Raw genomic sequence first — 11675 nt, 5'->3', positions numbered from 1 at the left:
ACACCCGTGCACTCTGGTCATTCCAGTTGGCAGCTGCAGCTGCAGCTGTGCTTGCAGTCTCTTTCTTAGTTGCCGTATGCATTCCTGGCCAGAGCCGTGTGGTCACTTCCCTGCAGCCTACGGCACGCAGCGAGCGGTTTCCGTCGTGTTATATAATATCCTTCATATTATTTACTATATGTTCATTTATGTAACTTCATGTAGGTGTTCGATAAAAGCATGTTCTCTGACAATGATTTTATAAGCTGCTGAATGTATTATTATATTTATTATATCTGCATTATTTCATAGATTCTCTTTTATGCCTTATATTAAATAACATAGTTTGTGTTTTAAAATATAGAGCTTATTAACAATAAATATGATTTGAATATATATCTATGTTAAGCCATTAAAAATGCAATAATGACAAGTACTTTAACAATGTCTTTGCCCAAATAAGAAACATTAAACTCGTTCCGGAAAAAAAAAAACAAGTACAGGCACAAAAATAAATAAACAAATACCTGACGATCACCGTCATTTCAGTGTTCAAATTAAATAACGGTTTTTAATCGAGTGCTGTGAATTTCGAGCAAAACCTTTTTAAAATAAGACAACTGATGAATAGCTGTCCACTTCCAAGGCCGACTTCAGCTGCGCCAAGGTAAAACAAACTATTTATCTTTAACTTGGCCCGTTTAACGTTAATTAATATCAAAATTAAAAACTACCATCTCATTGATGTATCATCTTTTTTTTAATAAAATTAAATATAAAATCTTAAAACTATGTAAATTGACAAATTATAAAAAAATATTATACTAACATTGTAATTAAAGTCAACGTATTGGTAAAAATGTTATTGTTTTAAGTATAAATAAATAAAACTAACTAACCAATACATTAAGTCGTTTGGAAAAGAATTTTCTTAAGATAAAACATATTATAGAACAAAACTGTGAGTTTTTATATCTCCTTAAAAAATTTGGTATCAACAATTGGAAAAAATAAATAAAATTTTTAAAACGAAACCTACCACTTTTGTCTACCGTGGTATAGTAAGAAAATAGTTCGTCCGAAGAGTTTTCATACTGACACTTAACCAAATCTCCTCTATTGCGTAACTGAATGTTGATGAAACCGGCCTTGAGACTGTATACTTCACAGTGCTTGAGGAACGTCTGGCGAGGCGAGTTCCAGGAGTCGGGCACATCGCCGGAGACAATAGTATCTTATGGCCTTTACAATCTAAATACTGACATATCGGCATGACCCGGTTTCAATCAACACATCAATCTTCCTAATGACTCCTGTGTATAATTACATTGTATGTATATATATATTTCCTAATTTTTTAATAATTCTTATTTTAATCCTGAAATAAAGTCAAAAAAATTTTATTTTTGCGTGATGTATTTTTTTCAATTATACTTGGGCAACGATTGCTACCTGATTTTGTCGTTCCCAACCTTTCTTTTAATAATCTCTATTATGCTGTAGTTACGGTAGGCGAGTCCTAATGGGATTCTAATCTGTTAAAGGGAAAATAAATGGTCAGGAAGTAATGAACTTTAAAACATCATTCACTCATTGTTATATGTAATGCTATTCAATGTGATTTTAATACACTTCTAGTACGAATTTAATACATCGTCGCTAGCGTTAAAATAAGAATTATTAAAAAATTATGAAATAATAAAAACAAATGCTATTAGCAGGAAGCGAACCCTGACCTGCCGGCTGCAGGCAAGAGCCTTACCAACTAGGCTAGGCTGGCTCGCCTGGCGAAACGGAAAATGTACCGGTGTAAAACGTTCGTATAAAACTTTAACCACCATTTTCGTGATAACTAAGGTGCATTGGGCAAAACCCTTTTAGCTTAATACTCTGGGGGCTCCCCCCACAACATATATAAGACCCATTAAAATCCGTTTGTACCATACTTGGTGGTCCCCTTGTAAGAACTTAGGGTGCAGCCACTTGTCTGGTCAGCTGAGTGAGGCAGGGGGTGACGGTGGTGTCTATACTGGGATGGGTAGCCTCAGCCCCGGGACAAAGCTGGATCTCCAACACCTCTCCTGTTTCGCGTATACGACGTATCCGTATCCACGCCCGTGGGGGTCCCAGGCCGGTAGGGCCGTATGGCTAAGAGGGCTGGGTTAACAAACCTAAAGTTTGAGAAATCCTAATGCAGTCTGTCTGTGTTCCAGGGAGAGCCAGGATGTGGACATGAGGGCCACGTCCGTTGTAGGTGCAAGGGTGAGTGAGGTCTTCGGGCCACATCCCTCTGCCGATGAGGGGATGACCCACATCTCCGATGTACTCATCTCCGTGGACTTGGAGATGAAGGATATCTCTGGACTGCTCCTCCCCTGCATGGACATGGAGATGAGGGAGCTGCCCCAGTGCAGGATGATCCCGCAGGTGGGCATCTTCTTGGCTACTGCAGAGCACTTGCTTCGCTGAAACTGTCAAGTTCTCTGTCATTTAACACATAGAATACTGCTTCCAGCACATGCATTTACATTGTGACTTATTTAATGATTTCAAAACTCTATATAATGATCATATTAAACAAGTACGATGAATGAATGTTTTTTTATTATACAATAACAGTTTTTTGAACACTTTTATAATTATTGTTAACCAATTTGATTAATTCTGAGAAAGGGGCTCCATTTGGTAAACTGTACTTGGTGCCAGCTAGCCCGCAGTAAGGAATGTTGTTTGACCCCGGCAGGGCGGGCACCAGACCCGGAGGAGGCTGCTGGGGGTCGCTGGGAGATGTGCCGCCTCCTGCTGGCCACCGGACTGGGTGGCGCGGCGACGCACAGCCAGCAACTGTCCGCACGAGGATTCCCTGGTCCCGAGCTGTGCCTATGGCTGCCGGACTCGCAAACCAGGCGGCGAGGCGTCGGTACTGCTTCCCGGACAGCCAGTGGCGCTTCCAAGCGACACTTAGTCCTCATGTTGTTCAGGCCCGGGCTCACAATAGTTATGTTGTAGTAATGTTCGTTAGTTTTTTATTAGATGAAATAGTTTTAACCCTGGGCCTCATGTTTAGAGATTAATTGGATAGTTATGTAGAAATGTTATCAACATGTTATTGTGCTTATAGTGATTCTTTTATTAGTGCCCTTATTTTATTCTTTGAATGTTTAGTGAATTTACATTCTCTCTCAATTTAATTATCTATCATTCATTGTTTAAAAATTTTCATACTTTTCTTCTGTATTTCATTTTGGGACTTAATCTTTGCGGCTTTCTGTATTTTGGCTTTCCATCTGTGAGAATTTCGTAGTTTAAAGACGTGTCCATCGATCGTTGATTTTTATGGGATCTTTTTCGATCATGATAAGACTGCTTTTCCATCTTCTACATCGAAAATAATGCCCGATTTTTCATTTATTGCTGAGATGAATATACTAGTGTCTCCTGCGAGGCGCACTATTGCCAGAAGCCATGCTTTATAACTTCTTTTTTTCGGTTTTAAGCTGTTCGTATTGCAAAGATCGCTTTAAGTTTTACTTGTTTTGAAATTTTTTAATTAGAAAAAAAAATATTGTTTTCAGGTGGGTTTAATTAACTCTGTGTTCATCTTCTTAGCATGAATCAGCACACTTTTTCGCGCAACTACTACTATGTTGTTTACGCAAGTTATCTTATACATGTGTAAATATATTAATATTTTTTGCACTTTCAATATGTACTAACATAATATTTTAGAGGAAAAACCTAATTCTCCATTAGTTATATACTGCCTTAATAAATGTTTTTTTTAGAAATATAAATGTATTTTATTTTCCGAAATATTTAGGCCGTAAGAACTTTAATATCATCATTATTTGGATTCAACTAGCTATCAATTAACATGACCTTGAAATTTCCCCAAAAATATTAAACATTTTATAAATTGTCATGTTTACCGCATAGAGGCATGTTGCTATTCAAATTGAAACAATCAAGCCTCTTTGCCGGGTTATCTACACTTAATAACAATACCTTTAAATTAATAAAAATAATCATAAAAATTATAAGACATATTTAAAAACCCCGCTTATGTGTTAGAGTTTTTAGTCTTAGATTCCATTTGAAGCGAGAAAATACTTAATGGAAAAATAATGTATGGAAAACTATTCTGCGCATGTTTTTTACTCGATTGTAATGATCTGGAGATCGTGGAACATGCTCTCTTATCTTCCGTTTCAGTAAGCGCAGTTTGTTTAATATACGACTTGTCGTTAATCTGGAATATGCTTAGGTTGCGAAATTACAATTTTTGTACTATTAAATGCTAAAGTAAAAATCTATTTATTTTATGTCTGGTTAAAAGTTTATTTAAAATATTAAATATTTAAAACCATATCCAGTAATATCTGTACTCAAAACTAGATCCTCATATTTAAGAAGAGAGCTTCTTATTAGATGCTCGGTGTCATCCAGAATTGGCCTAATCTTTGGGATTCATCCCCAGTGGGGGGTGCGGCGTTTGTCCTAAAATCGTTTGTCCTAAAGCGTTTATCCTAAATTCGTTTGTCCTAAAAATTAGGACAAACGACTTTAGGACAAACGACGTTAGGACAAACGACTTTAGGACAAACGACTTTAGGACAAACGAATTTTAGGACAAACGACGGAACAGCTTCAAAATATTTTTACTCTGAGTTTTAGGACAAACGACTTTAGGACAAACGACATTAGGACAAACGACTTTAGGACAAACGACTTTAGGACAAACGACTTTTAGGACAAACGACGGTTCCAGTATCGATAAATCCTTACTCTGAGTTTTAGGACAAACGACTTTAGGACAAACGACATTAGGACAAACGACTTTAGGACAAACGACATTAGGATAAACGACTTTAGGACAAACGAAATTAGGACAAACGACTTTAGGACAAACGACATTAGGACAAACGACTTTAGGACAAACGACTTTAGGACAAACGACTTTTAGGACAAATGATTTTAGGACAAACGACATTATGAAAAACCAAGTTAGGACAAATGACTTTAGGACAAAAAACTTTGAGTCAAACTATTTTATTTAAAAACCACAGAGCATGTGAGAACTTACAGTAAAAGAAAACGTTTGAAAAAATAATGTTGTATACTGGGGAAATACTTTACATTCTATGTAAAAAAAATTCAGCGTTTACGATCGTTACAATTTTTAGACATCTAGGAATAAACGACTACGGTTTCAACGACCTAAATCTGTTTTTTTTTTGCCATCTTGGATCCGCCATATTTAAATAGAGCGCCCCACTCATTATGATGAAATTTTCGTCATGACCGCCATATTGAATTTTTCTGTTCCACTGGAGGCCGCCATCTTGGATGCCGTCGACTTTGTTTCTGTTCTTTGTTCCTAGATAGCGCCAGCAACGCTCTTGATTTTTTTTGTTCTTCTGGAGGCCGCCATCTTGGATACCGTTGACTTTGTTTCTGCTGTTTGTTCCTAGAGAGTGCCAGCCTAGTTCTTTATTTTTTATTTTTTTTGTTCTTCTGGAGGTCACCATCTTGGATACCAAAGACTTAATTACTGCTGTTTGTTCATATAGAGCGCCAGCGTCTTTCTGATTCATCACATAAGGTCGATGTTCCATTACCTACCATAGCTATTATGGTCCTTATCGACATATTAAATTTAAATTTTTTAACAAAATACATTGGCAGCGCTGTGATTCGAACCATTGCAGCTCTGATCTCTAGGTTGGAAAACATACGCCTTTAACCGCACGGCCATCGAGACATTTACCAAACTGAGAATAAAATAAGGTATATATAAAAATAACATGCATATTCGGACTTGTAATTTTTTTGATTTGAAGTAATAATAGCACCACCTGTTCGAGACAGAACCACCATCATGTATTAAGACGTAACTGTAACAACTATCGTTACGGTCACAATCTTGAGTATCCGTAATTGTTTTGTTAGAAAATCGGGAAAAAATTAAAAAATCATTAAAAAATTAATCAATCGAATTAAATAATAAAAATCTTAAAAAACACCGTTGCACTTTTCGTTACGGTTGCCATCTTGAAAATACATATTTTAATGCTAGAGATTCGAAAAAAAATTACTTATTAGAATACTGATTAATTAGTTCGATTCCTGTCCTTGCTTCGAAACTATTAGAGCAAAAAAAAAAACAGATCCTTCCTCCACGAAGCCACCTACAGACTGATCTCCGCCACCAATAGCAAGGTATATATATCGTCATCTGGTATGACGACATGTCCGCCATCTTGTCTTCATCCGCTGGAGTCCACCATCTTGTTTTCGTCTGCTAGAGTGTGCTGATACCATTCTGTTCACCATAACTTTGTCCTCAACTGTTGGCATTGAACTTTGACTTTGACCTTGAAATTTGACCTTGACAGTGAAATTTTACTTTGACCTTGAAATATGATTTTACCTTGACGACCATCATGGATCCGCCATTTCTCGTTCAGTACATGCTACCAGGAGCTACAATATGCTAGAGGTCATTGCCACCATCTTGTTTTCGTCTGCTGGAGGACACCATCTTGTGCGTGTACTCGTCTTATAGCGTACATTACCATCATACTTGTCTAAGTTTTACCCGCTAGAGTGCAGTAATCATTTATTATTACTGAAGTGCCTGCCATCTTGAAATTTGGGCGCCATCTTGGAATCGTGTAATTATTTAGCTAGAAATTCTGGATAAAATTACAAAATTCATCAAAAAATTCACTCATTAAAGTAATGATTGATTATATCAATTCCTGTTCTTGGATTTGATCCTTGGATGATGCAAAAAAATAACTTTATGGAAAAAATAATTATTATAATATATTATTATCAAAGTCCTAAAAGAGACTTAAAATCATCTATTACCATCATCCTTTAAACCATTAAGACCGCCATTTTAGATATTTGTATTTATTGACTTATTAGTTCGGGAAAAATTCCAAAATTCACCGAAAAAATCACACATTATTTTACATATTGAATCGAAACTTTCTTCGATCTAGGAATGAAGCTGAAAATAAATTTAATTTAAATACCAGAAAAATGTCAGCTTCGAGAAATAAAACACCGCAAGTTCTTTTACAAACATAATATTTATTACATTATTTCTATCCTACTAAAGGATCACTTGCGAAAGCCAGCAATCTTATAAACATTTAGCCCTGCATAGAAGTGAAAAGACTAATTCTTAGCTCCAACAGCTCCAACTGCTTCAAATGCTCTAACAGCTCCAACAGCTCCAGAGGCTCCAAATGCTCCAAATGCTCCAACAGCTTCAAATGCTACAAAGGCTCCAAATGCACCAAATGCTCCAAATGCTCCAACAGCTCCAAATGCTCCAAATGCTCCAACAGCTCCAAATGCTCCAAATTCTCAAAATTCTCCAAATGCTACAAATGCTCCAACTGCTCCAACAGCTCCAAATGCTTCAACTGATTTCAATTACTTCTTTTTTATCGAACTTGACATGATTACATGCATGACTTCTATTAATATACATTTTGGATGTCAGTGGTGACTTTTTTACACCTTCTAGTTATAAATTTATTTAGATATGAGCTTTCGAGAAATGATAAAGTACATTTTTAAAAAATCTTAATTTTTCTTCAAGTACACATGCAATTAATGGAAACCATTATTTTATGTAGCCAGCTTCCTTCAGTTCTTTAAGTATGAAGGATATTTCTTTGATGCTCGAATAGTTTCCTGCACAAAGCGAACCATGTAGAAGTCTTAGCCTGTCAACCAATATGTTAGGATCTTCCCATGAGGTATAATCAATCTCTCTGCTACGTTCATCTTCCGTGTATGTTTATAATAAAAATGATTATCCCTGGTGTCTTCTGTTTCAACACCAACCACAAGGTCACTTTCGTCATCGACCAGTAATTATCACAAGCTTGATTAGGATAATTTATTTTGTGCCGGAAATTAGGCATTTTGTCACCTTTTTTTTTATTTTTCTAAAATTTTAAATTTTAGTCGGGAAATCTTATTTTTTTGTTTTTAATTTATCTGGTTGTTAAGGGGGTGATTTACTCTTTGTTAGGCCGCTGTACGCCACGTGTTTAAACTTTGTGCCAGTGGACCGAAGACCCTTTTCCGAGGGGGCCTATCTGATATTTTGCTGTCAAATGTGGACGTGGGCAGCCCAGTTGAAATTACTCTCGCCTGCAGTCATGTCCCGAGTTTGTAATTTTATTTCTCTTCATGACCAAAATTGCATGAGTGGCTTCTGGGCTGCAAGCTGCTTCTTCTTAGAGGCCTGCTGAGAATAGCAAGTCTCGTCACGATTGGGTCTCCAGTGGACCTGTGTTCCCACCTTAGTGGCTATTTCTGTCCCCCCTTCCTCTCACTCCACCTCACATTTGTTCTGAGAAATCAAGTCGGGAGCAGTGACCTGATGTGAACTTAGCCAAGACGATGGGCTAATTCAAGGACTTTCTCCCTGGTCTTACAGAGACGTCCACGACATCTAGCAGCAGAAAAAGTAACCGCGGGCCTGGTCGCCAGCGTGTATAGCACACCCTCTTGACACCTGGTGGCAAGTCAGCACACCGCCTCGATTAGTTCCACTTTACGCCGCTAGAAAGCAGCACCGCAGCGCCATAAGGCACAATGTTTCTTCTCGCGGCCAGTAGAAGTCGATTGTGTGTTGCCTTCTGTACTTGCCAGTAGAGAGTGCACATGTCTGTGTTCTTGTCACGACCGCCTCGGACTCCTTCGCATGTTTTCGGCCATGAGACAAACCTTCCCCTTCTTTTTTCCTAAGGCCGACCACCCGATTTAATTAGTAGCTTTGACCGTCGTCGCCAGGACTCAGTACTCTGACCTCGGCTGCTGACCACGTCTTCTCGGCGTCCTCTGCGCTAAGAGGCTTTTCGCGGGAACGGCGATTTTCGGTTGCTTAAAAGATGTAGTCAGTTGCTTAAGGGATGTGATCCCATTTGTACAGTAGCCAGGCAGATGTAGTTTTTAGAAAAAGTCTTGTGTAGTTAAAATTTTTATTTTTTTTATTCTTTAAAAATTTGTTTTCCTAACGCGCATCCGCGATATCTCGGTGCACGTCATCCTGATGTCGGCGCGAGACACCTCGGAGGCCCTGTTTCCACACCCTGTTTGGTGAGTAATCCGTTTTTTCCCCCTCCCCATATTCCCATTTGTTGGCCTTTCGCGCCGAATGTGTATGACTGTCTGGAAGCAGGTCTAATTTATTTGAATTTGACTTGTGTTTCAGACAGGGTCCAAGTTTCTGGGGAGAGAAATTGCTCCCCGCATGATCTTCGGGACCCCCAGTTGATTTACCCCTTTAGAAGAGTTTTCCTCTCGGTCCGACGTCATCCTGGTGATATGAGCTATATATATTTTCCGCTTGCATGGTAGGAACTAAATTCATTAAAAAGATACCAGCGAGCAGTGCTTTAAGAACGTTATCCTCAAGAACATGTAAAATCAAGGAAACTAATATATAATTAATCGTTGGGAGAATCAAATTTTGGTGCTATACTTGAAATTTTGTTAATGTAATCATTTGTTTGTTAAGGTGTAATATGTATTGTTTTAAATAATGTAGGGGCTCCCCCTTAACTTTGTTAATTACTAAGATCTTTATTATCATGTCGAAATAATGCTAAAACAAAACCTTTTAATGATAAACCAGGAAAACCTGTAGACAAAATTATTTATATAGTGTATTTATTTATCATATACCTTCTTCTACATAACGATCCACAAACTCCCAAGTTACTAGAGTGCAGGGAGTGTAAATTTTGTCTTGTTCACCGCCTCGTGTCCCCTCTGGTAATTAACTTTAATTTTTTTAATATTTTGCCCAGCAGTTTCCAAGGTGTTTTAAAAAATAAATTTAAAATAATATATTTTTTTGGGAACGAGGGGCGTTACAATTTTATTACGTCATTTCCATCGTTTTGATCTCAAGCCACCATCACTGTCTTCGCTCTTGACCGCTTTAGGTGCTTCAGCACAGTACTCAATTATGTCAGCATCACAAGCTTGATCAGGAAATTAATTTTATTACGTCGTTTCCATCATTTAGGTCTCAAGCCACCATCACAGTCTTCGCTCTTGCATGATTTAGGTGCTTCAGCACAGTACTCATTCATGTCAGCCTTAGATTTGTCAGCACAGTCATCGATCATGTCAGCCTCAGATATGTCACCACAATCTTCCATAATGTCAGATTCAGATTTTTCATCACAGTCTTCGGTCTTGTCAGCTTCAGGTGGTTCTCCATCTTTCACATTTTCATGGAGATGACTAGATATTGATGTAAATATATTTTCATTTCTAATGAGGTTTCTACTTTCTTCGTTTTTTTTTTTTTTTAATTATTGTCTTGATATATATCAGTATTTTTAGCATTAGCTTTTTTACATTCTTCATAATCATTATTGTCCTCTAATATTCTGCCTTCGTTCCTCTTCCACGGTGTTGAAGCACAGTCTTCGTTATCTTTATTCATCTTAGTTATACAGTTCTTGCAATGTCTAGCCATGTAATATCTTCAACCAAAGGATTTATGACACTGACTTCAATTAAAGGTTTTTTGACAAGGACCCAAATTATACTCCTTCTCTTATGTCGTTTAGCATTCATTCTCAAGGTAAACATTTTGCTGCAGTATCTACAGTGATGTCGTTTTGATACAGCTACAGGCAACGAATCAGGGTACATGTTAGATTCTGCGACTAATGGCAGATGCAAACTAAGAGTTTTAAATTAAAACCATTACTTAAATAGAATTTTTTAAATATTTCGTCAGCGAGAGTTAAATTATCTCATGCAAAAGTACTGGTTGTAAGTAGTTATGCTTTTCAACAACAGATGATGCCACGAGTTGCTGCAGGTAAATAATATTTATTTCTTTTATGCGGGATGCGGATGTTCACTAACGATCGCAAAAGAAGGATGGATTTGCTAGACTCAAAGGAGAAGGAAGTTTGTTCATCCAGTTAGTGTTTCTCAGATTTCTCAGGGCATATTATTATTTGACTGAATAATGATTTTTTTAAATTCCACCTGGTAAAAATATTGCAAGTGGTGATTTAGTAGCAGAAATTCACTAATTAAATTTAACCTTGAATATAATGACATGTCTCATTAAAAGTAAAACTCCTTCATGGAGAGATCGGTTTCTCAGAAATAACCAGAAGCACTTGGAGAAACCATAGGAATGATCGCAAGCACACGGAAAAAAACCATCAAAATATTGACAAGAATAATTAGGAGCACATGGAGAAAACCATCATAATATTGACATGGATAATCGGGAGCACACGGAGAAAACCACCACACATTTTCTTTGATAAATTACAAAAAAAAAATTAAACAAAAATTACAAAATATAAAAAAACTGATTCTGCTAGCTTATGAAATTCTCATTATTGAGCAAAGATAGAGTTCTAGTCCAAGCCAGAATCAGTTTTGGTATGTTTTGTAATTTTTGTTTAATTTTATTAATTTTTTTTTGTAATTTATGAAAGAAAATGTGTGGTGGTTTTCTCTGTGTGCTCCCGATTATCGTTGTCAATATTTTGATGGTGTTCTCCGTGTGCTCCTAATTATTCTTGTCAATATTGTGATGGTCTTTTCCGTGTGCTTGCGATCATTCCTGTGGTTTCTCAAAGGGATTCTGGTTATTTATGAGAAACCGATCTCTCCATGAAGGA

At 37.1% G+C, this 11675-nt stretch overlaps 1 protein-coding gene across 1 annotated transcript; it reads left to right on the top strand.

Moving 5' to 3' along the window:
- The first annotated feature begins 484 nt into the window (after positions 1–484).
- On the top strand, positions 485–3170 carry LOC134540125 (uncharacterized). The gene is made up of 3 exons (XM_063382650.1): positions 485–646; positions 2193–2406; positions 2723–3170. The coding sequence occupies exons 1-3, from the start codon at positions 603–605 to the stop codon at positions 2942–2944; spliced, it is 480 nt and encodes a 159-aa protein (XP_063238720.1). The 5' UTR covers positions 485–602; the 3' UTR covers positions 2945–3170.
- Positions 3171–11675: the final 8505 nt, after the last annotated feature.

This window comes from Bacillus rossius, chromosome 16, assembly GCF_032445375.1.
Source record: "Bacillus rossius redtenbacheri isolate Brsri chromosome 16, Brsri_v3, whole genome shotgun sequence".
NCBI classification, from domain to species: domain Eukaryota; kingdom Metazoa; phylum Arthropoda; class Insecta; order Phasmatodea; family Bacillidae; genus Bacillus; species Bacillus rossius.
This window is presented reverse-complemented; position numbering and strand designations above follow the sequence as displayed.